The sequence below is a fragment of the Oncorhynchus tshawytscha genome, unplaced genomic scaffold (assembly GCF_018296145.1).
Source record: "Oncorhynchus tshawytscha isolate Ot180627B unplaced genomic scaffold, Otsh_v2.0 Un_contig_16445_pilon_pilon, whole genome shotgun sequence".
In the NCBI taxonomy this organism is placed as follows: domain Eukaryota; kingdom Metazoa; phylum Chordata; class Actinopteri; order Salmoniformes; family Salmonidae; genus Oncorhynchus; species Oncorhynchus tshawytscha.
The window spans coordinates 34,381-59,862 of NW_024609348.1; the positions used below are offsets into that span (position 1 = coordinate 34,381).

At 47.9% G+C, this 25,482-nt stretch overlaps 1 protein-coding gene across 2 annotated transcripts; it reads right to left on the minus strand.

Moving 5' to 3' along the window:
* Positions 1-560: 560 nt before the first annotated feature.
* On the minus strand, positions 561-24,426 carry LOC121844638 (recombining binding protein suppressor of hairless-like). 2 transcript variants are annotated; one of them, XM_042314949.1, is made up of 12 exons: positions 24,314-24,426; positions 23,591-23,629; positions 21,650-21,745; positions 17,296-17,461; positions 16,037-16,211; positions 12,542-12,679; positions 9,765-9,877; positions 7,914-8,054; positions 6,038-6,193; positions 5,367-5,379; positions 5,172-5,262; positions 561-4,751 (listed from the first exon to the last, which is right to left on the minus strand). In XM_042314949.1, the coding sequence occupies exons 1-12, from the start codon at positions 24,331-24,333 to the stop codon at positions 4,373-4,375; spliced, it is 1,527 nt and encodes a 508-aa protein (XP_042170883.1). In that variant the 5' UTR covers positions 24,334-24,426; the 3' UTR covers positions 561-4,372. The 2 variants fall into 2 exon arrangements, with proteins under 2 accessions (XP_042170883.1, XP_042170882.1); XM_042314948.1 differs by lacking the exon at positions 5,367-5,379 and having other exon boundaries at positions 5,172-5,275.
* Between the last annotated feature and the right edge of the window lie 1,056 nt (positions 24,427-25,482).

Consider the following 25,482-nt stretch of genomic DNA (forward strand, 5'->3'; position numbering starts at 1 on the left):
CTCTAACCACTAGGCTACCCTGCCGCCTCTACGCTCTAACCACTAGGCTACCCTGCCGCCCCTACGCTCTAACCACTAGGCTACCCTGCCGCTACGCTCTAACCACTAGGCTACCCTGTCGCCTCTACGCTCTAACCACTAGGTTACCCTGCCGCCTCTACGCTAACCACTAGGCTACCCTGCCGCCTCTACGCTCTAACCACTAGGCTACCCTGCCGCCTCTACGCTCTAACCACTAGGCTACCCTGCCGCCTCCGCTCTAACCACTAGGCTAACCTGCCGCCCCTACGCTCTAACCACTAGGCTACCCTGCCGCCTCTACGCTCTAACCACTAGGCTACCCTGCCGCCTCTACGCTCTAACCACTAGGCTAACCTGCCGCCCCTACGCTCTAACCACTAGGCTACCCTGCCGCCTCTACACTCTAACCACTGTCTGGCCTTGAATTGAAGAGGACTGGACCCCAACCCTCGTGTCCACATGGCCGGGTGGAGGAGGAATGAACATGATGAATTGATGGATCAAACCAAGTACAGGAAAGAAAACAGAGAGACAAGAAGCCAACTCCCAACTTTTATTTCTTGACCTTTCCTTTCTCCAATGCTGTCAGACCTGCCCTTTTTTTTAGAGTGACGCGCTCAACCAAGAGAGCCTGAAGACAAAGACATTTTATTCAGAGACATTTTTTAAAAAACAAACTCAATGCATTTGATTTATTTTGTTCTGCCTTCTTTATGTGGTGTAAAAAAAAAGAAAAAAAAGCTGGCTTTCAAGAGGTCCAAAAGCAGGAAAAAACACAGACTTTGTCTGAACTGGCAACCTATTCCCTACCATAGTGATACTTTAGACTCTGTAGGTAATGACCTGTATATGGACTAGGGTCCCAGTTCAGATTGCAGACACAAAGTTAAAAACGGGGGGGAAAGTTGATTCATTTGGCATGTTAAGAGTATTATCGTTTCAGTTCTCAGGAAAGCAAAAATAAACAAACAAACACTTGATTCACAACTATAGGGACAAACCCGAGCTGTACTGAACTGGTCAAGCCTCCATTTAGTGTGAATTAGGGCATCAGATCAGGGTCTTCCACCCAGACAACCACAGAGTGGTGGCTATTTCTGCGTTAGGTTCATCTACACTATAGATAAGGCCGGGGGAAACAAAACTCTCGTCTTAAAAGAGTTGTGTGTGTGCAGGTATTTGTCCCGACCCAGCTCAAACACGGCAGGATAGCCTAGTGGTTAGAGCGTTGGATTAGTAACCGGAAGGTTGCAAGTTCAAACCCCCAAGCTGACAAGGTACAAATCTGTCGTTCTGCCCCTGAACAGGCAGTTGGTCTAGGAACAGTGGGTTGTCATTGAAAATAAGAATTTGTTCTTAACTGACTTGCCTAGTTAAATAAAGTTTAAAAGAAAATGAATCCACTACTCCTGGTCTTGAATTGATTTGTTGACCACGATTAGGCTAGATTAAATGAGGTATGTTAAGAGCTGGAACAAAAATCCTGCCTTCACACACCAGAACCAGTGATGGCTCACTCCATAGGCTGCGCTAAGGCAATACGAGTGGTTTAGCTGTAACAGGGAACGGAGGAAAACTGTTTTTTTTGGGATGGGGAGCCAGGGTTGTATTCATTAGTGCAAATCACGCAGAATGTTTTGCAATGGGGAAAAACAAGCGTTTCTTATTGAGACAAGTTCAGGTCGTTGCCTGCAGAGTTTGATTCCGTTTGAGTTTCCTAGTGAATAACGACCCAGGAGACAACACCAATATGAAGGGAGGAAAAATCATCACGTAAGAAATGATCCCAGGCCAGTTTCATAGTTGTGTTAGCTTATACTGGTTAGGGTTTGAGTGGGGACCACAGATTTGAGAACAGTTATATTGTTCCTCGTACTTGTTAAGAGGCAAGGCACCACAATTTAAAAACAGAGCAGAACAAAAGAGAATTTCCTCAAAAGAAAGTCCAAAAACTGGTGACCTGTATTTGAGAACCGATTGCCAACTAAATAACTTCCACAGGTTTTTTTTTTTTTTTTAAATCAATGAATAACACCAAAAAACAAAACAGCCATACGAGCATTGATCCAAGATGAAAACCGATAAAAAAAAGTTACAACTCAAATCAAAATCAGTTAGAGCCAGTTACAGTACATGTTATCATAAGCCGTTCCCATAGTAACAGAGTAACCATCCCCTTCGACGTCGTACAGCACCAATGACAGGTAAGCAACAGGTGAACAGGTCCACCTGTTGACCCACAACAAAGATGGGACACACATATTTTTGGCAATCGTTTCAATAACCGTTTTTTTTTTTTTCTACAGTGGAGGGAAAACATTGTAGTTGTATGCTGAACATAGGGAAAAATGATTCCCTCGTGATGAACAAAAATGAAAATTAAAAAAAAAAAACACACCGACTGGTAGGCTACCTAAAAATGTGACGTGAGAGAGACTACTTTGTGAGAAAACAGACAGTGGTGAGACAGAAAACAGTCTCTTGCTAGGGAGTGTTTTTTATTGTTTTTTAAAGGCATCGTGATTTCAATAATTAAGTTTAGCCGTAGAGCCAAGTGACATTAATTACATATTAGCATTAGCTTCACTACCAGACTTACATTGTAGCTTAGCTTAGCGTTAGCTTAGCTTCACTAAAATAGAACGACACAGTAGCATTAGCTTCAGCTTAGCTTCACTCATAGAATTACATTGTAGCATTAGCCATTAGCTTAGCCAATTGAATTCCAATGAAGCTTTAGCGAATGACATTTACAGTGTAGTGGGGCTATCAGCTTAGCGACGCAAGTGATTTTCTGTTTGATGCTACGGCTTCATTAGATAGATAAGAGGGGGAGCTGCTTGAAAGTGTCCAGTCCCAAACCAATCCCTAGCCCCTAGATAGCGTGCACTAGGTAAGCAAATGACCCCTAGATAGTATGCACTAAGTCATCAAAAATGGCATGAATTACCCGAAGCCTAGAAGGCCACAGGGGTGATTACCATATTGGTAATACCTGTACAATCCTCTCAGATTTACACAAACGTCTACTAGGGGCAAGATGCTAGGAGCCGAATTGGGAATGAGGCCGAACGGTAGTGTAAAAACCAACTTCTGCATCCCAAACGGTACTCCAATTCCCTTTTTTAGGATCCCCCATAGGAGAGCCCTGGTCTAAAGTAGTGCACTATTTATGAAATCAGGTGTCATTTGAGAGACAGAGACCAACGACATGATGAGACATTCCCAGGCCTTGGCTTGACGAGTGTCGACCAAACACTCTTAGAACAGTTTCGGAAAACGACAACCTTATATATACACACACACATAAAAATAAAAGAAAAAAGATATCTTTCTTTCGTTTCTTCTGAAAAGGTCTGGTGAGAGACTGATCAATTTAAGGCGATTGGCCAGGAAGATTTAAGGTTGCTATAGAAACTGGCTGAGATTACGGGGTGCATGTTAACCGTCTCAAAATGGCTTCCTTCCTCCCTTCCTCCTAATTTCCTCTCCTTAATCCGGACAGGACAGAGAAGGTGGAAGAGATGGGGTAGAGAGAGAGAGAGAGAACCTACTTTCGAGTTTGCTTTCACTTGTTCAACTCTTGCCCTATTCAGATAACTACAACCCTGACCTTTTCCAGACTTTAAGACTTGCACAAAGCACCACGAGGTCGCGTCACTCTTTCACACTAATAAAGGGAGGAATCCAGTTTTTTAGCCGATTGAGACGCAGCCTGAATCATGTTACTCAATCTCCTCAGAGTTCTCTCTCTCTCTCAAATGGAGAAAAAAAAACTATTTGGTAACAAAAAAAGTGTACTCCCTAAAACGTTATAGTACAAAAAACAACATTTGAAAATGTACCTCGGCTAAAGCTTATAAAATATCATAAAGAATAAAATAATAATATTCCTTGGTCCGTAAAAATTGTTACTATTATAACTGTTTCACCCATAAAACAATAATGACATTTCTCTGCACATGAGTGATATCTCCATCATTACCAAAGCCCTTTGTTGTGGGTAAAAAAAAAATAATTATCCAAACTTTGTAGAAATTGTGAGTGTTGAAAATAATAAAAGTTGTTCTCCAACAAATGTATAAAAAGGGCTCCTAGTTATTGTGTCATCCTGGAGGTGAAACCTCTCCCAGGCTGCAGTGTCATGTCCACAACTGACCACACGGGGGCGCCAGAGAGAGGGGATCCCCCTCCTTCCAGGTCCGTCTTTCATCAGAACCTCATCTCTCTTCTTCTCTTCTCCTCTTCAACTCAAATCGCTCTCTTTCCAAAGAGTCCTTGAGCGAGCGAGGGTGGTTTCAAAGCAGGTCCATGAGCCTCTCACCTCCCCCCCACACACACTTCCCCGCTGCTATGACGATACTGACATCACCGATGAACCCGACAACAACCCAACGCTATTGGTTGACCCTCCCCCTTGGCCAATCCCGTAGCCCGTCTGTCCTTCCGCCAACCCCCCTAAACCTCCCATCCCCAGACTCCCTGAGGAAGGCGAGGATGAGGACGAAGAGGAGATACTGTGACTGTGGGTCTGGAGGATGGCTCCGGCAGCGCTGCAGTGAAGCCGAGGGCCTGGTTCTGGGGTATAGGTGAAGGTGAGGGCCGTGGAGTAGATGACTCCGTCGTTGCGGACCAAGGTGACGGGCACCTGGACGGGCTGACGGACCCAGCGCCACCCCTCTCTGAAGGCGGAGATGTCAGGCACCACACAGAGCACGCTCTCTCCACACCTGGGACAGAAGGGGTTAGACAAAAGACAGATTCACCACGAGATCCGCCACGTTGTGGAGTCCGCGTTACCACGGAAACTCAAGACTCGACCGCATGTCATCCGTCTTCAGTCAGTCGTTTGTTAACTTAACAACAATTTTAAAAACGGGTCAGGTTAGCCTCCTCTGGTCTCTCCGGATATCAGTTGTGACTGTGGTTGGTACCTCACTTTTACATTTTTACTGCTTTTGGGTCAAGTCTGTCCTCTCAAAAATTGAGTTCATAGAAAAACAAACAAATAAAATAACCGTTTTAATAATTGTATTTTCATGACAGTCTTCATCCATAATCTTCAATTACGCGATTATACAGTTACCACGGTAACACGATACCTGTGTTACCATGCCAGCCATCTCTCTGTCACTCACACAACAGTTTACCTGTACATGGTGTCAGCCTCGATATCTCCAAACCAGACTCGGAGATCTGGAGCAAAGTTCTGTCCCGTCAGCTCCAACATGGCCACATCACCTCCACCATTCAACTAGAGAGACAACAGAGGGGTTAGTGTGGGTCCTGTCACCTCCACCATTCAACTAGAGAGACAACAGAGGGGTTAGTGTGGGTCCTGTCACCTCCACCATTCAACTAGAGACAACAGAGGGGTTAGTGTGGGTCCTGTCCCCTCCACCATTCAACTAGAGAGACAACAGAGGGGTTAGTGTGGGTCCTGTCCCTCCACCATTCAACTAGAGAGACAACAGAGGGGTTAGTGTGGGTCCTGTCCCCTCCACCATTCAACTAGAGAGACAACAGAGGGGTTAGTGTGGGTCCTGTCCCCTCCACCATTCAACTAGAGAGACAACAGAGGGGTTAGTGTGGGTCCTGTCCCCTCCACCATTCAACTAGAGACAACAGAGAGACAACAACAGAGGGGTTAGTGTGGGTCCTGTCCCCTCCACCATTCAACTAGAGACAACAGAGGGGTTAGTGTGGGTCCTGTCCCCTCCACCATTGAGACAACAGAGGTGTGTGGGTCCTGTGTTTAGAGACAACAGAGGGGTTGTGTGGGTCCTGTCAGACTCTCCACCACAGGGAGGGGTTAGTGTGGGTGTCCCCTCCACCATTAACAGGACAGGGTTACAGGACCCATCCATTCCTAGAGACAACAAGGTGTAGGTGTGTGTGTGTTTAGGTGTGTGTGTACCTGCAGACTCTCCACCACAGGGACCGGTGTAACAGGACAGGGTACAGGACCCATCCCCTGATAGAAGGTGTAGGTGTGTGTGTGTAGGTGTGTGTGTACCTGCAGACTCTCCACCACAGGGACCGGTGTAACAGGACAGGGTACAGGACCCATCCCCTGGTAGAAGGTGTACTCTGCCTTGTCTGTACTGATGATGGTCCAGGAGGCTCCATCGTTTATCATCTCTTTACTGGGCTCTTTGGGGCAGGGCGTGGCCTGGGGGAGGAGATATGTTAATTAGTCATTTACATCCATAGTGGTCTTTTTGGGGAAAGGCGTGGCCTGGGGGAGGAGATATGTTAATTAGTCATTTACATCCATAGTGGTCTTTTTGGGGAAAGGCGTGGCCTGGGGGAGGAGGTATGTTAATTAGTCATTTACATCCATAGTGGTCTTTTTGGGGCAGGGCGTGGCCTGGGGGAGGAGGTATGTTAATTAGTCATTTACATCCATAGTGGTCTTTTTGGGGAAAGGCGTGGCCTGGGGGAGGAGATATGCTAATTAGTCATGTACCTCCGTACAGGTCTTTTTGGGGTACGGCATGGCCTGGGGGAGGAGATAAGCTAATTAGTAGTTTATTATCGCATTACTGAGGTGCCTTCAGTTGGAGTTAACGTTGGCTAAGATGCGGAACCGTTTGTACTGATCAACATGTTTCCCCAAAACGTCCTTGAACACACTTCGCTCCTGCTTGGTGGGTGTTTTTAAAATATATATAACCTTTATTTAACTAGGCAAGTCAGTTAAGAACAAATTCTTATTTTCAATGATGGCCTAGGAACAGTGGGTTAACTGCCTGTTCAGGGAAAGAACGACAGATTTGTACCTTGTCAGCTCAGGGGTTTGAACTGTGGTGAGGTGTTGCTTGAAGAAATGAGTGGAGTAATTTTTAAAAAGGGGAGTGGCCATGCGGACAGCATTCCCCAACCCACAACCCCTCCCTGTTTAAACAAACAGACTGGTCGTTCAGTACAACACCGCTTCAGTTCAACGCTGAACGTCCCACAACGTACCGAACGTCCCACAACCGTCCCACAACGTCCCGAACGTCCCACAACGTCCCACAACGTCCCGAAGCGCCCCACAACGCCCCACAAGCGTCCCACAACGTACCGGCGTCCCCACAACGTCCCACAACCTACCGAGCGTCCCACAACGTACCGAGCGTCCCACAACGCACCGGCGTCCCACAACGTACCGCGTCCCAGCGTACCCCACAACGTACCGAGCGTCCCACAACGTACCGAGCGTCCCACAACGTACCGAGCGTCCCCACAACGTACCGAGCGTCCCACAACGTACGAGCGAGCGTCCCACAACGTCCCCACACCGAACACAGACCTGGTCTCTTTGGGGAAGGGCGTGGCCTGGGGAAGGGTGTGGCCTGAGAAAGGGCGTGGCCTGGGGAAGGAGATATGCAAATCTGTCATTTATCATCTCCTTACTGGTCTTATTTGGGGGGCAGGGTGTGGGTGTATGCAAATGAGATGCACATAACAATGCCATCTGAGCAGGGTGGAATTAACCAGAAACCAACCAGAAGACAACGACCGAAACCAATGGTTAAACAGGGAGGGACTAGATGAACTAGTGGTCCAATAAGAAACCCTCATTAAACAGGGAGGGACTAGATGAACTAGTGGGCCAATAAGAAACCCTCATTAAACAGGGAGGGACTAGATGAACTAGTGATCCAATAAGAAACTCTGATTTTAGCTGAACAGACGGCTGGGAAGAGCTATTACCAGATACCACAAACCTGGCTACGATCTACAAGGGGCTAGGAGTGTGTGTGTGTGTTTGTGTGTGTATGAGTGTGCGTCCATCAGTCTGTGTGTGTGTGTGTGTGTATGAGTGTGGGTCCATCAGTCTGTGTGTGTGTGTGTGTATGAGTGTGGGTCCATCAGTCTGTGTGTGTGTGTGTGTGTGTGTGTACCTGGAACTGAATGATTCTCTCCTGTGAGAGACAGAGGTACATTCTCTCGGTGTCTTTCAGGTAGAAGGAACACTTGTGGAGCTGAGACACTGGGTCGTCTGCATCCATCAACGCTGTCTGCTTGTCCACCTTACGGATCACCTGGGGAGGAGGTGAGAGACACCCTGCTTATCACATATCACCTGGGGAGGAGGTGAGAGACACCCTGCTTATCACACATCACCTGGGGGGAGGTGAGGACACCCTGCTTATCACACATCATCTGGGGAGGAGGTCAGAGACACCCTGCTTATCACACATCACCTGGGGAGGAGGTGAGAGACACCCTGCTTATCTATCTCACATCACCTGGGGAGGAGGTGAGAGACACCCTGCTTATCACACATCACCTGGGGAGGAGGTGAGAGACACCCTGCTTATCACACATCACCTGGGGAGGAGGTGAGAGACACCCTGCTTATCACACATCACCTGGGGAGGAGATGAGAGACACCCTGCTTATCACACATCACCTGGGGAGGAGGTGAGAGACACCCTGCTTATCACACATCACCTGGGGAGGAGGTGAGAGACACCCTGCTTATCACACATCACCTGGGGAGGAGGTGAGAGACACCCTGCTTATCACACATCACCTGGGGAGGAGGTGAGAGACACCCTGCTTATCACATATACCTCTGCTTATCACACATCACCTGGGGAGGAGGTGATGAGACACCCTGCTTATCACACATCACCTGGGGAGGAGGTGAGAGACACCCTGCTTATCACACATCACCTGGGGAGGAGGTGAGAGACACCCTGCTTATCACACATCACCTGGGGAGGAGGTGAGACACCCTGCTTATCACACATCACCTGGGGAGGAGGTGAGAGACACCCTGCTTATCACACATCACCTGGGGAGGAGGTGAGTGATGACACACCCTGCTTATCTATCTCACATCACCTGGGGAGGAGGTGAGAGATGACACACCCTGCTTATCTATCACACATCACCTGGAGAGGAGGTGAGAGAGGACACACCCTGCTTATCTATCACACATCACCTGAGAATATGTAGGAACAGGAGACAGACAGACCTGTAGGTAGAGAGGTGAATATGTAGGAACAGGAGACAGACAGACCTGTAGGTAGAGAGGTGAATATGTAGGAACAGGAGACAGACAGACCTGTAGGTAGAGAGGTGAATATGTAGGAACAGGAGACAGACAGACCTGTAGGTAGAGAGGTGAATATGTAGGAACAGGAGACAGACAGACAGACCTGTAGGTAGAGAGGTGAATATGTAGGAACAGGAGACAGACAGACCTGTAGGTAGAGAGGTGAATATGTAGGAACAGGAGACAGACAGACCTGTAGGTAGAGAGGTGAATATGTAGGAACAGGAGACAGACAGACCTGTAGGTAGAGAGGTGAATATGTAGGAACAGGAGACAGACAGACCTGTAGGTAGAGAGGTGAATATGTAGGAACAGGAGACAGACAGACCTGTAGGTAGAGAGGTGAATATGTAGGAACAGAGACAGACAGACAGACCTGTAGGTAGAGAGGTGAATATGTAGGAACAGGAGACAGACAGACAACCTGTAGGTAGAGAGGTGAATATGTAGGAACAGGAGACAGACAGACAGACCTGTAGGTAGAGAGGTGAATATGTAGGAACAGGAGACAGACAGACCTGTAGGTAGAGAGGTGAATATGTAGGAACAGGAGACAGACAGACCTGTAGGTAGAGAGGTGAATATGTAGGAACAGGAGACAGACAGACCTGTAGGTAGAGAGGTGAATATGTAGGAACAGGAGACAGACAGACCTGTAGGTAGAGAGGTGAGACACGTTGGTACGTACCAGTCTAGGCAGCGCCATACCAGTGACAGAACAGACCAGTTTGACAGTCTGACCATAGTGGATGTATCCATCCCTCACCGCAAACTCCTCCCCTTCCGGCTCTTCCTCCTCCACTATAGGGAGAGAGTCATAGTTACTATAGTTACGACCCTCTATATAGTTATTACTGTAGGAAACACAGTTAATAACAGAAATCAGCCCTACCATAATGGAGTCGATATATAGTTACTATAACAACCCTCTATATATAGTTACTATAACGACCCTCTATATATAGTTACTATAACGACCCTCTATATATAGTTACTATAACGACCCTCTATATATAGTTACTATAACGACCCTCTATATATAGTTACTATAACGACCCTCTATATATAGTTACTATAACGACCCTCTATATATAGTTACTATAACGACCCTCTATATATAGTTACTATAACGACCCTCTATATATAGTTACTATAACGACCCTCTATATAGTTACTATAACGACCCCTATATATAGTTACTATAACGACCCTCTATATATAGTTACTATAACGACCCCTCTATATATAGTTACTATAACGACCCTCTATATATAGTTACTATAACGACCCTCTATATATAGTTACTATAACGACCCTCTATATAGTTACTATAACAACCCTCTATATAGTTACTATAACGACCCTCTATATAGTTACTATAACAACCCACTATATATAGTTACTATAACAACCCACTATGATGCTATACATCTACATATAGTTACTGTAACGCCCCTCTATGTAGTTACTGTAACGCCCCTCTATGTAGTTACTGTAACGCCCCTCTATGTAGTTACTGTAACGACCCTCTATGTAGTTACTGTAACGCCCTCTATGTAGTTACTGTAACGACCCCTCTATGTAGTTACTGTAACGACCCTCTATGTAGTTACTGTAACGACCCTCTATGTAGTTACTGTAACGACCCTCTATGTAGTTACTGTACCCTCTATGTAGTTACTGTAACGACCCTCTATGTAGTTACTGTAACGACCCTCTATGTAGTTACTGTAACGACCCTCTATGCTATACATCTTTATCTGAAGTCTTGTCTTGGTGGCATTGACTTCAACATCACCATGGCAATGCAGCATAATTAACAGGGAAACATGATTGGCTGAAACAGAGGAGGAGAGAGAGTTCAGACGGAAGACAGAGGAAGCTATTAGAGGAAAGTGAAGATATTAAGGAAATGGAGAATGAGGAGAGGGGCGGGGCCGAAGGGAAGGGAAGAGATGGGCCGAAGGGAAGGGCCGAAGGGAAGAGGGGCGGGGCTGGGCCGAAGGGAAGAGAGGGGCGGGGCTTAAGGAAGAGAAGAGGGCTGGGAATGGGAAGAGAAGAGAGGGGCTGGGCCGAAGGGAAGAGAAGAGAGGGCTGTTACGAAGGGAAGAGAAGAGAGGGGCGGGGCGAAGGAAGGGAAGAGATGGGCCGAAGGGAAGGGCCGAAGGAAGAGAGGGGCGGGGCTGGGCGAAGGGAAGAGAAGAGAGGGGCTGGGCCGAAGGGAAGAGAAGAGAGGGCGGGGCCGAAGGGAAGAGAAGAGAGGGGCTATAACGAAGGAAGAGAAGAGAGGGGCGGGGCCGAAGGGAAGAGAAGAGAGGGCTGGGCCGAAGGAAGAGAAGAGAGGGGCGTAGGGGCCGAAGGGAAGAGAAGAGAGGGCAACCCGAAGGAAGAGAAGAGAAGAGAGGGCTGGGCTATGAGGGAAGAGAAGAGAGGGGCTGGGGCGAAGGAAGAGAAGAGAGGGCTGGCCCGAAGGGAAGAGAAGAGAGGGGCGGGGCCGAAGGGAAGAGAAAGAAGGGAAGGGGAAGGGAAGAGAGGGGCCCTCTATGAAGGAAGAGAAGAGAGGGGGCTGGGCCGAAGGGAAGAGAAGAGAGGGGCGGGGCCGAAGGAAGAGAAGAGAGGGGCTGGGCCGAAGGAAGAGAAGGCCGAAGGAAGAGAAGAGAGGGGCTGGGCCGAAGGGAAAGAAGAGAGAGGGGGCCGAAGGAAGAGAAGAGAGGGGCTGGGCCGAAGGGAAGAGAAGAGAGAAGGAAGAGAAGAGAGGGGCGGGGCCGAAGGGAAGAGAAGAGAGAGAAGGGAAGGGAAGAGAGGGGCGGGGCCGAAGGGAAGAGAAGAGAAGAGAGGGGCTGGGCTGAAGGAAGAGAAGAGAGGGGCGGGGCCGATGGGAAGAGAAGAGAGGGGCTGGGCCGATGGGAAGAGAAGAGAGGGCTGGGCCGATGGGAAGAGAAGAGAGGGGCTGAAGGGAAGAGAAGAGAGATGGGAAGAGAAGAGAGGGGCTGGGCGAAGGGAAGAAGAGAAGAGAGAGGGAAGAGAAGAGAGGGGCGGGGCTGAAGGGAAGACAGGGGCGGGGCTGAAGGGAAGAGAGGGGCGGGGCTGAAGGAAGAGAGGGGCGGGGCTGAAGGGAAGAGAGGGGCGGGGCTGAAGGGAAGAGAGGGGCGGGGCTGAAGGGAAGAGAGGGGGGCTGAAGGAAGAGAGGGGCGGGGCTGAAGGGAAGAGAGGGCGGGGCTGAAGGGAAGAGAGGGGCGGGGCTGAAGGGAAAGAGGGGCGGGGCTGAAGGAAGAGAGGGGCGGGGCTGAAGGGAAGAGAGGGGCGGGGCTGAAGGGAAGAGAGGGGCGGCGCTGAAGGGGAGGGCGCGCTGAAGGGAAGAGAGGGGCGGCGCTGAAGGGAAGAGAGGGGCGGCGCTGAAGGGAAGAGAGGGGCGGCGCTGAAGGGAAGGGAGGGGCTGAAGGAGAGGAGGGAGGGGTAACCTACAGAGGTGTATGTAGAAGGCTCCCCACTGTTGTGAACTGGCATGGAAGTTCCCTCCCTCCACGTGTAGGTAGCGGGTACTGACGGTCTGAGAACGCAGCCGGTTAAACAACGCAACCTTGGTCCCTGACGCTATACACACTAGAGAGAGAGGGAGAGAGTAGGGAGAAAGAGAGAGAGGGTAGGGAGTGAGGGAGAGAGTAGGGAGAAAGAGAGAGAGGGAGAGAGTAGGGGGAGAGAGAGAGAGAGAGAGAGAGATGGGAGAGGGTAGGGAGTGAGTGAGGGAGAGGGTAGGGAGTGAGTGAGGGAGAGGGTAGTGAGTGAGGGAGAGAGTAGGGAGTGAGGGAGAGGGTAGGGAGTGAGGGAGAGTAGGGAGTGAGGGAGTAGGGAGTGAGGGAGAGGGTAGGGAGTGAGGGAGAGGGTAGGGAGTGAGGGAGAGAGTAGGGAGTGAGGAGAGTAGGGGGAGTGAGGAGAGGGTGAGTAGGGGAGAGAGAGAGAGAGAGAGAGATGGGAGAGGGTAGGGAGTGAGTGAGGGAGAGGGTAGGGAGTGAGGGAGAGGGTAGGGAGTGAGGGAGAGAGTAGGGAGTGAGGGAGAGAGGGAGGAGTAGGGGGAGAGAGAGAGAGAGAGGGGCTGGGGGATGGGAGAGGGTAGGGAGTGAGTGAGGGAGAGGGTAGTGAGTGAGTGAGGGAGAGGGTAGTGAGTGAGGAGGGAGAGGGTAGTGAGTGAGTGGGGAGAGGAAAGTGAGTGAGGGAGAGGGTAGTGAGTGAGTGAAGAGGGTAGTGAGAGTGAGTGAGTGAGTAGGGTAATGAGTGAGTGAGGGAGAGGGTAGTGAGTGAGGAGGGAGAGAGTAGGGAGTGAGTGAGGGAGAGAGTAGGGAGTGAGTGAGGGAGAGAGTAGGTAGTGAAGGAGAGAGAGAGGGAGTGAGGGAGAGAGTAGGGAGTGAGGGGAGAGGTAGGGAGTGAGGGAGAGGGTAGGGAGTGAGGGAGAGGGAGGGAGTGGGTAGGAGTGGGTAGGGAGTGGGTAGGGAGTGGGTAGGGAGGGTAGGGAGTGAGGGAGAGGGTAGGGAGTGAGGGAGAGGGTAGGGAGTGAGGGAGAGGGTAGGGAGTGAGGGAGAGGGTAGGGAGTGAGGGAGAGGGTAGGGAGTGAGGGAGAGGTAGGGAGTGAGGGAGAGTAGGGAGAGAGAGAGGAGTAGGGAGAAAGAGAGAGGGAGAGGAGATGGGAGAGGGTAGGGAGGAGTGAGGGAGAGGGTAGGGAGTGAGGGAGAGAGTAGGGGAGTGAGGGAGAGAGTAGAGGAGGGAGGGTAGGGGGAGAGAGATGGGAGAGGGTAGGAGTGAGTGAGGGAGAGGGTAGTGAGTGAGTGAGGGAGAGGGTAGTGAGTGAGTGAGTGAGAGGGTAGTGAGTGAGTGAGTGAGTGAGAGGGTAGTGAGGAGTGAGTGAGGGAGAGAGTAGTGAGTGAGTGAGGGAGAGTAGTAGTGAGTGAGTGAGGGAGAGGGTAGTGAGTAGTAGTGAGTGAGTGAGGGAGAAGTAGTGAGTGAGTGAGGGAGAGGGTAGTGAGTGAGTGAGTGAGGGAGAGGGTAGTGAGTGAGTGAGGGAGAGGGTAGTGGGAGTGAGGGAGAGGGTAGTGGGAGTGAGGGAGAGGGTAGTGAGTGAGTGAGGGAGAGGGTAGTGAGTGAGTGAGGGAGAGGGTAGTGAGTGAGTGAGGGAGAGAGTAGGGAGTGAGGGAGAGGGTAGGGAGTGAGGGAGAGGGTAGGGAGTGAGGGAGAGGGGAGGGAGTGAGGGAGAGGGTAGGGAGTGAGGGAGAGGGTAGGGAGTGAGGGAGAGGGTAGGGAGTGAGGGAGAGGGTAGGGAGTGAGGGAGAGGGTAGGGAGTGAGGAGAGGGTAGGGAGTGAGGGAGGGGTAGGGAGTGAGGGAGAGGGTAGGGAGTGAAGGATAGAGTAGGGAGTGAGGGAGAAAGTAGGGAGGGAGAAGGTTAGATATGCATTCGTAAAGAGATCATGAAAGAGAGACCACACTTTGAAGTTGATCATTGCCAAATAAAACCGGCAGAGTTACGACAGAGCTTGTAAAAAAAGACCTTTGTCCCGAAACCACTCAGGAAAACCGTACCACTGCGCATCAAGCGCGTGTGTGTGTGTGTGTGTGTGTGTCTGTGTGTGTGTCTGTGTGTCTGTGTGTCTGTGTGTGTGTCTGTGTGTGTGTGTGTGTGTGTGTTCTATGTAACCACAAATCTTCTCTAAATGTGGTGAGAGCATCCTGTGTGTGAGAGAGAGACGGATGGGTCCAAATACTATTTAAAACCTTTCAGTCCCGTCCACATGCACTTAAAGCATTCAGATATATTTTTATTTGAAATGAAAAGTAGTTGAATATTAATGTATTTAAAAAAAAACAAACACAGGTATTTGAAAATCCTTTCAAATACAATTTTGTAGACTATTTGGACTTCTACAAATAACCGTTACCTATTCCCTATGTAGTGCACTACTTTAGACCAGAGCCCTATAGAACCCTATTCCCTATGTAGTGCACTACTTTAGACCAGAGCCCTATAGAACCCTATTCCGTATGTAGTGCACTACTTTAGACCAGAGCCCTATAGAACCCTATTCCCTATATATAGTGCACTACTTTAGACCAGAGCCCTATAGAACCCTATTCCTATATATAGTGCACTACTTTAGACCAGAGCCCTATAGAACCCTATATATAGTGCACTACTTTAGACCAGAGCTCTATTCCCTATATATAGTGCACTACTTTAGACCAGAGCCCTATAGAACCCTATTCCCTATATATAGTGCACTACTTTAGACCAGAGCCCTATAGAACCCTATTCCCTATATAGTGCACTACTTTAGACCAGAGCTCTATTCCCTATATATAGTGCACTACTTTAGACCAGAGCTCTATTCCCTATATATAGTGCACTACTTTAGACCAGAGCCTTATAGAACCCTATTCCCTATATATAGTGCACTACTTTAGACCAGAGCCCTATAGAACCCTATTCCCTATATATAGTGCACTACTTTAGACCAGAGCCCTATAGAACCCTATTCCCTATATAGTGCACTACTTTAGACCAGAGCTCTATTCCCTATATATAGTGCACTACTTTAGACCAGAGCTCTATTCCCTATATATAGTGCACTACTTTAGACCAGAGCCTTATAGAACCCTATTCCCTATATATAGTGCACTACTTTAGACCAGAGCCCTATAGAACCCTATTCCCTATATAGTGCACTACTTTAGACCAGAGCTCTATTCCCTATATATAGTGCACTACTTTAGACCAGAGGCTCTATTCCCTATAGAACAGAGCCCTAGAACCCTTCCCTATGTAGTGCACTACTTTAGACCAGAGCCCCATAGAACCCTATAAAAAAAATTAAAAAATTAGAAAAAACTATTTTATAATATCTGATACTCTAATACACTTTTATTATCCATTGCTGTGGAAATGTGTGTGTGTGTGTGTTCCTCTCCATACTCACGGTCAGCGTTCTTCAGAGACTGTTTCTTCTTGGACGGTTTAGAGATAACTTTGATCCTCTTACTAAGGAAGACTCCTATGTCTGTACTGTTACCATAGAACATCTTGACTGACAGCATGAAGTGTTTCCTCTTGTCACTGTCACTGATGTATAGAGTCTTAGCTGTGCAGAAGTCCTGGAGGGAGAGAGAAGGAGAGGAGAGGAGAGGAGAAGGAGAGAGAGAAGGAGAGGAGGGAGAGAGGAGAGAGAGAAGGAGGAGAGAGAAGGAGGAGAGGAGAGAGAGAAGGAGGAGAGAGAAGGAGGAGAGGAAGGAGGAGAGAGAAGGAGGAGAGAGAAGGAGGAGAGAGAGAAGGAGGAGAGAGAAGGAGAGGAGAGGAGGAGAGAGAGAAGGAGGAGAGAGAAGGAGAGGGAGAAGGAGGAGAGAGAAGGAGGAGAGAGAAGGAGGAGAGAGAGGAGGAGAGAGAAGGAGGAGAGAGGAGAGAGAGAAGGAGGAGAGGAGAGGAGAGGAGAGAGAGAGAAGGAGGAGAGGAGAGAGGAGGAGAGAGAGAGGAGAGAGGAGAGAGAAGGAGGAGAGGAGAGAGAGAAGGAGGAGGAGAGAGAAGGAGGAGAGGAGAGAGAGAAGGAGGAGAGAGAAGGAGGAGAGAGAGAGAGAGGAGGAGAGGAGAGAGAGAAGGAGAGAGAGAGAAGGAGAGAGAGAGAGAAGAGAGAGAGAGAGAGGAGAGAGAGAAGGAGAGAGAGAGAAGGAGAGAGAGAGAAGGAGAGAGAGAGAAGGAGAGAGAGAGAAGAGAGAGAGAGAGAAGGAGAGAGAGAGAAGAGAGAGAGGAGAGAGAGAGAGAGAGAGAGAGAGAGAGAAGAGAGAGAGAGAGAAGGAGAGAGAGAGAAGAGAGAGAGAGAGGAGAGAGAGAGAAGGAGAGAGAGAAGAGAGAGAGAGAAGGAGAGAGAGAAGGAGAGAGAGAAGGAGGTATTTTGCGAGAAGAGAAGTTATTTGAGGAAACAGGATGCAGAAGTTCTGTGAGGAAAGACTGAGGGAGGGGTTTCACTGTTCTGCCTCTCTGTGTGTGTGTGTGTGTGTGTGTGTGTGTGTGTGTGTGTGTGTGTGTGTGTGTGTGTGTAGACACACGGTTTTACCCTTGCAGACATTCTGGGGAGAGAAAATGAGGAAATTGTGGGTTTCAGTCAGCGTGTCTGTGTGTGTCAGTGTGTGTGTGTGTCAGTGTGACTCTCCCTCTGTGTGTGTGTGTGTGTGTGTTGTCCCTTACCTTCCCCTCTATGTTGAGTTGCTGCATCTCCTGGTCACTGTTTCCTATCCCTATAAAGGCACAGGGCTGAGCCTCCTGCTCTGAACAGCCCTCTCTCTCCATCTCCTCCGTCTTCTTCTTCCAGCCACAGCCCATCAGATAGATACAAGGAGGAGGGCAGAAGAACCTACAGGACAGATCAGCCCATCAGATAGATACAAGGAGGAGGGCAGAAGAACCTACAGGACAGATCAGCCCATCAGATAGATACAAGGAGGAGGGCAGAAGAACCTACAGGACAGACAGATCAGCCCATCAGATAGATACAAGGAGGAGGGCAGAAGAACCTACAGGACAGACAGATCAGCCCATCAGATAGATACAAGGAGGAGGGCAGAAGAACCTACAGGACAGACAGATCAGCCCATCAGATAGATACAAGGAGGAGGGCAGAAGAACCTACAGGACAGATAGATCAGCCCATCAGATAGATACAAGGAGGAGGGCAGAAGAACCTACAGGACAGATCAGCCCATCAGATAGATACAAGGAGGAGGGCAGAAGAACCTACAGGACAGACAGATCAGCCCATCAGATAGATACAAGGAGGAGGGCAGAAGAACCTACAGGACAGACAGATCAGCCCATCAGATAGATACAAGGAGGAGGGCAGAAGAACCTACAGGACAGACAGATCAGCCCATCAGATAGATACAAGGAGGAGGGCAGAAGAACCTACAGGACAGATCAGCCCATCAGATAGATACAAGGAGGAGGGCAGAAGAACCTACAGGACAGATCAGCCCATCAGATAGATACAAGGAGGAGGGCAGAAGAACCTACAGGACAGACAGATCAGCCCATCAGATAGATACAAGGAGGAGGGCAGAAGAACCTACAGGACAGACAGATCAGTCCTTCAGGTACACACACACACTATCAACTATAGAGGCACCATGAATACACACACACTATCAACTACAGAGACACCATGAATACACACACACTATCAACTACAGACACCATGAATACACACACACACACACACACACTATCAACGAGAGACACCATGAACACACACACACACTATCAACTAGAGACACCATGAATACCGTTCTCTCTCTCTCTCATACAGAGACACCATGAATACCGTTCTCTCTCTCATACAGAGACACCATGAATACCGTTCTCTCTCTCATACAGAGACACCATGAATACCGTTCTCTCTCTCACACAGAGACACCATGAATACCGTTCTCTCTCTCACACAGAGACACCATGAATACCGTTCTCTCTCTCTCATACAGAGACACCATGAATACCGTTCTCTCTCTCTCTCATACAGAGACACCATGAATACCGTTCTCTCTCTCATACAGAGACACCATGAATACCGTTCTCTCTCTCACACAGACACCATGAATACCGTTCTCTCTCTCACACAGAGACACCATGAATACCGTTCTCTCTCTCACACAGAGACACCATGAATACCGTTCTCTCTCTCTCATACAGAGACACCATGAATACCGTTCTCTCTCTCTCTCATACAGAGACACCATGAATACTGTTCTCTCTCTCATACAGAGACACCATGAATACCGTTCTCTCTCTCTCATACAGAGACACCATGAATACCGTTCTCTCTCTCATACAGAGACACCATGAATACCGTTCTCTCTCTCATACAGAGACACCATGAATACCGTTCTCTCTCTCATACAGAGACACCATGAATACCGTTCTCACTCTCATAAAGAGACACCATGAATACCGTTCTCTCTCTCTCTCTCTCTCTCTCTCACACAGAGACACCATGAATACTGTTCTCTCTCATACAGAGACACCATGAATACCGTTCTCTCTCTCTCTCTCTCTCTCATAAAGAGACACCATGAATACCGTTCTCTCTCTCATACAGAGACACCATGAATACCGTTCTCTCTCTCTCATACAGAGACACCATGAATACCGTTCTCTCTCTCTCATACAGAGACACCATGAATACCGTTCTCCCTCTCTCTCATACAGAGACACCATGAATACCGTTCTCCCTCTCTCTCATACAGAGACACCATGAATACCGTTCTCCCTCTCTCTCATACAGAGACACAATGAATACCGTTCTCTCTCTCTCTCATACAGAGACACCATGAATACCGTTCTCTCTCTCATACAGAGACACCATGAATACCGTTCTCTCTCTCATACAGAGACACCATGAATACTGTTCTCTCTCTCATACAGAGACACCATGAACACCGTTCTCTCTCTCTCATACAGAGACACCATGAACACCGTTCTCTCTCTCATACAGAGACACCATGAACACCGTTCTCTCTCTCATACAGAGACACCATGAACACCGTTCTCTCTCTCATACAGAGACACCATGAACACTGTTCTCTCTCTCTCATACAGAGACACCATGAACACCGTTCTCTCTCATACAGAGACACCATGAATACCGTTCTCTCTCATACAGAGACACCATGAATACCGTTCTCTCGCTCATACAGAGACACCATGAATACTGTTCTCTCTCTCTCATACAGAGACACCATGAACACCGTTCTCTCTCTCTCATACAGAGACACCATGAACACCGTTCTCTCTCTCATACAGAGACACCATGAACACCGTTCTCTCTCTCATACAGAGACACCATGAACACCGTTCTCTCTCTCTCATACAGAGACACCATGAACACCGTTCTCTCTCATACAGAGACACCATGAATACCGTTCTCTCTCTCTCATACAGAGACACCATGAATACCGTTCTCTCTCTCATACAGAGACACCATGAATACCGTTCTCTCTCTCATACAGAGACACCATGAATACCGTTCTCTCTCTCATACAGAGACACCATGAATACCGTTCTCACTCTCATAAAGAGACACCATGAATACCGTTCTCTCTCTCTCTCTCTCTCTCTCTCACACAGAGACACCATGAATACTGTTCTCTCTCATACAGAGACACCATGAATACCGTTCTCTCTCTCTCTCTCATAAAGAGACACCATGAATACCGTTCTCTCTCTCATACAGAGACACCATGAATACCGTTCTCTCTCTCTCATACAGAGACACCATGAATACCGTTCTCTCTCTCTCATACAGAGACACCATGAATACCGTTCTCCCTCTCTCATACAGAGACACCATGAATACCGTTCTCCCTCTCTCTCATACAGAGACACCATGAATACCGTTCTCCCTCTCTCTCATACAGAGACACAATGAATACCGTTCTCTCTCTCTCTCTCATACAGAGACACCATGAATACCGTTCTCTCTCTCATACAGAGACACCATGAATACCGTTCTCTCGCTCATACAGAGACACCATGAATACTGTTCTCTCTCTCTCATACAGAGACACCATGAACACCGTTCTCTCTCTCTCATACAGAGACACCATGAACACCGTTCTCTCTCTCATACAGAGACACCATGAACACCGTTCTCTCTCTCATACAGAGACACCATGAACACCGTTCTCTCTCTCATACAGAGACACCATGAACACTGTTCTCTCTCTCTCATACAGAGACACCATGAACACCGTTCTCTCTCATACAGAGACACCATGAATACCGTTCTCTCTCTCATACAGAGACACCATGAATACCGTTCTCTCGCTCATACAGAGACACCATGAATACTGTTCTCTCTCTCTCATACAGAGACACCATGAACACCGTTCTCTCTCTCTCATACAGAGACACCATGAACACCGTTCTCTCTCTCTCATACAGAGACACCATGAACACCGTTCTCTCTCTCATACAGAGACACCATGAACACCGTTCTCTCTCTCATACAGAGACACCATGAACACCGTTCTCTCTCTCATACAGAGACACCATGAACACTGTTCTCTCTCTCTCATACAGAGACACCATGAACACCGTTCTCTCTCATACAGAGACACCATGAACACCGTTCTCTCTCTCATACAGAGACACCATGAACACTGTTCTCTCTCTCTCATACAGAGACACCATGAATATCGTTCTCTCTCTCATACAGAGACACCATGAACACTGTTCTCTCTCTCTCTCATACAGAGACACCATGAATACCGTTCTCTCTCTCTCTCTCATACAGAGACACCATGAATACCGTTCTCTCTCTCTCTCATACAGAGACACCATGAATACCGTTCTCTCTCTCTCATACAGAGACACCCTGAATACCGTTCTCTCTCTCATACAGAGACACCATGAATACCGTTCTCTCGCTCTCTCTCATACAGAGACACCCTGAATACCGTTCTCTCTCTCTCTCTCATACAGAGACACCATGAATACCGTTCTCTCTCTCATACAGAGACACCATGAATACCGTTCTCTCTCTCATACAGACCTCTTCTCGTTGCCGTAAGACTTCTGTGCCACTTTAGCGTGTAGTATGAGTAAGGTCTGGTCTCCCCTCTCCTTCAGGTAGTTTCTCATGGCCTCTCTATGGGGGAAACACACACAACGTACAGACAACATTTATTGAACAGAATCAAACAACAACGTTCTGTCGACAACGTCACATAGAGCACCGGGGTACAGAGCCACATAGAGGCACCGGGGTACAGAGCCACATAGAGGCACCGGGGTACAGAGGCACAAAGAGGCACCGGGGTACAGAGACACAGAGGCACCGGGGTACAGAGCCACATAGAGGCACAGAGACACAAAGAGGCACCGGTGGTACAGAGACACATAGAGGCACCGGGGTACAGAGACACAAAGAGGCACCGGGGTACAGAGACACCGGGGTACAGAGACACATAGAGACACAAAGAGACACAGAGGCAGGCACAAAGGGGTACAGAGGCACACAGAGGCACCGGGGTACAGAGCCACACAGAGGCACCGGGGTACAGAGCCACAGAGGCAGAGGCACCGGGGTACAGAGCCACAGAGAGGCACCGGGGTACAGAGCCACAGAGGCACCGGGGTACAGAGCCACAGAGACCGGGGTACAGGCACATAGAGACACACAGAGCCACACAGAGGCACCGGGGTACAGACACAGAGGCACACAGAGGCACCGGCAGCCCGGGGTACAGAGCCACAGAGGCACCGGGGTACACACAGAGGCACCGGGGTACAGAGACACATAGAGGCACCACAGCCACACAGGCACCGGGGTACAGAGCCCACAGAGGCAGCGCAGGCACCGTACAGAGCCACAGAGGCACCGGGGTACAGAGCCCACAGAGCCACAGAGGCACCGGGGTACAGAGCCACAGAGGCACCGGGGTACAGAGCCACAGAGGCACCGGGGTACAGAGCCACACAGAGGCACCGGGGCACCAGAGGGGGGTACAGAGCCACAGAGGCACCGGGGTACAGAGCCACATAGAGGCACCGGGGTACAGAGCCACAGAGGCACCGGGGTACAGAGCCACATAGAGGCACCGGGGTACAGAGTACAGAGCCACAGAGGCACCGGGGGTACAGAGCCACATAGAGGCACCGGGGTACAGAGCCACATAGAGGCACCGGGGTACAGAGCCACGGGGTACAGAAGATGAACCTGGGTACAGAGCCACCGGGGTACACTGCTATATAGAGCAAAATGTTAATTAAAGATTACATTTAAATAAAAATATATATAATAAGCGTTCAGACAACGCTTATTCAAGGTAATATCACAACTATGTAAAGATCCATAGAACTGGGTGAAATAACAAGGGTGTATACACCATCGGTCAAATACGACGGAGAATTTGGGGTTAGAGTGTTGGGCCAGTAACCGAAAGGTTGCTAGATCGAATCCCGAGCTGACAAGGTAAAAAAAAATCTGTGCTTCTGCCCCTGAACAAGGCAGTTAACCCCGGTAGGCCGTCATTGTAAATTAGAATTTATTCTTAACTGACTTGCCTGGTTAAATAAAAATAAATACATGCTCTTAGACACTTGCAGTATGAATGGTGTGTACATAGAAACGGGTGTAAAATCAATCTTATGGCAAAGAGGAAGAAATGAATGTGGATCATTTTTAATTTTACCTTTATTTAACTAGGCAAGTCAGTTAAGAACACATTCTTATTTTCAATGACGGCCTAGGAACAGTGGGTTAACTGCCTGTTCAGGGGCAGAATGACAGATTTGTACCTTGTCAGCTCGGGGGTTTGACCTCGCAACCTTCCGGTTACTTGTCCAATGCTCGAACCACTAGGCTACGCTGCCGCCCCAAAGTGGCTCTACACCTTAGTAATACAAACGCTGTGGAGGAGGAAGCTAGACGTTTCTCACGTTTAAATGAGACTGATGAGTTATGAAACGTGTGGTGGGAACGTTTCCTTACCTCGTCAGGCGCTGCGGTGGAGCTTGCTCACCAAACTTCCTGTTTAAGTAAACAAAACAGGTACTTTTCTATCAGCTCCACATTATACTAGATAAAGTTAAATCATAAAGTTGTCACAATTCTAGCAATCTGAAAACATCATGACTATTAACAGGTGAGTATTACCATGAAAACTAAACAGTATATTTGATTTATGCTGCAGGTGGCAAGTGAACGATTCAAATCAGTGAAGTTAAAAACTAACTTTGTTGCCCGTTTTTTGTCGGACAAATGCGACTAATATACTGTCTTTGTTACTTTACATGATTAGTATTATTAAATAGGCAACATTGAACAAATATAAAAACATTGTTTAATTGAACTCAGCAAATACATAATGACTAGGTGATCTGGACATAAAATGTAGCTAAAATAAATAAAATATAGTTAGATATATTATGACTGGCGGATAAAAAAAAGAGGTAGTTTAGTTGGCTAGCTTTTCGTTGTGGCTAGCTAACACCGCACTAACATTGACACAAAAGTAGCAATAAGTGCGCGACGCCAATTTAATAAAGCACTTTCAAAGCTATCTGGTAAACAAAAACGAGTGTAACAAAGTGATTAGGAAACTTAAGTTACCCAAAAACAAAGAAAATGAACTTTTTAAACGGTTCTTTCCTTCATATATATATATATATATATATATATTTATTTTTTGTTGCTCTGAATTTCAACACTTACCCCGTCACAACGGGCGCCATTTTCCACTGGAACTTCTAAAGTCCCAAAAATCGCGAGATTTCAAATCCATTCCCACCGCCGCTGGGACAAACACAACGAACAGAAGAACCCCCCCGACGGGAACAGATATAAACGAGAGTAGAAAAAAAAAAAAAAAAAAAAAAAGGGAGAGGGAGAGAGAGGCGGACAGAGGGCAGACGCCACAACAGCCGTGGGAAAGTTACGAAATCGCGCGAGAATTGAAAAACTCTCACAATAGACAAGAATGGGGTTGGACTTGGTCTATCGCGAGATTATGCTCGTTTTTTTTTTTTTTCTCCCACAAGGTGAAACTGTAACTCGATTCCCACGCTTTTAAAAAGTCATACACTACAGTAGAGTGGTTGCTTTAGGAGTGAAGTTACACCTCACAGCATAATTGTAGCCTAAACTGTAGATTAAAATGTTATTCACAAAGTGAAGATGATATTGGTTTGCATTTACCAGTGAAGGGGGATTGGAGTGCACAGAGCTAGTTAACCCCGTGAGCCGAGAATACAATTGGCTAGATGACAAAAAAACAACTCACTGTTAAAACTATACCTCACTTCAATTCAAGCCAACTAGATTAATATGATTTTATTAATTGTGTTCACCAGATGGCACTCATATAACATAGAAACCCAGTGCTTCTCAATATATCTCACTGGGTGTGCACATTTTGGTTCCAGCCCAGCACAAACACACCCGATTCAACTAAACAACGGATTTTGTCACTAGTTGATGGAAACGACGTTGTAAAGTAAGAACAAAACGGCACAAGGACCTTACGCAAAAAGATCACATGTAATAGATTATATTTTATTAAAATTAAAATAATTGAACGGAATCACATGGGATATTCAAATGTCTAAAACAATAACAAAAGGGACAGAATGTCAGGATGTAAATGGGACTTTATTCACTATATAGAGTAGCCTGCTACTTCTGACCAGGACCAATAGGGCTCTATTCACTATATAGAGTAGCCTGCTACTTCTGACCAGGACCAATAGGGCTTTATTCACTATATAGAGTAGCCTGCTACTTCTGACCAGGACCAATAGGGCTTTATTCACTATATAGAGTAGCCTACTACTTCTGACCAGGACCAATAGGGCTTTATTCACTATATAGAGTAGCCTGCTACT

Bases quoted from the DNA above. Each gene is read 5' to 3' on its own strand.
- LOC121844638 (XM_042314948.1), bottom strand. From the start codon at position 24,333: ATGGCGCCCGTTGTGACGGG. The intron at 12,680-16,036 runs GTGAGTATGGAG...CTCTCTCTCTAG, and splicing joins GTCTCTGAAGAACGCTGACC to TGTGTATAGCGTCAGGGACC. The intron at 5,276-6,037 runs GTACACACACAC...TTGTCTCTCTAG, and splicing joins CTGTGGTGGAGAGTCTGCAG to TTGAATGGTGGAGGTGATGT.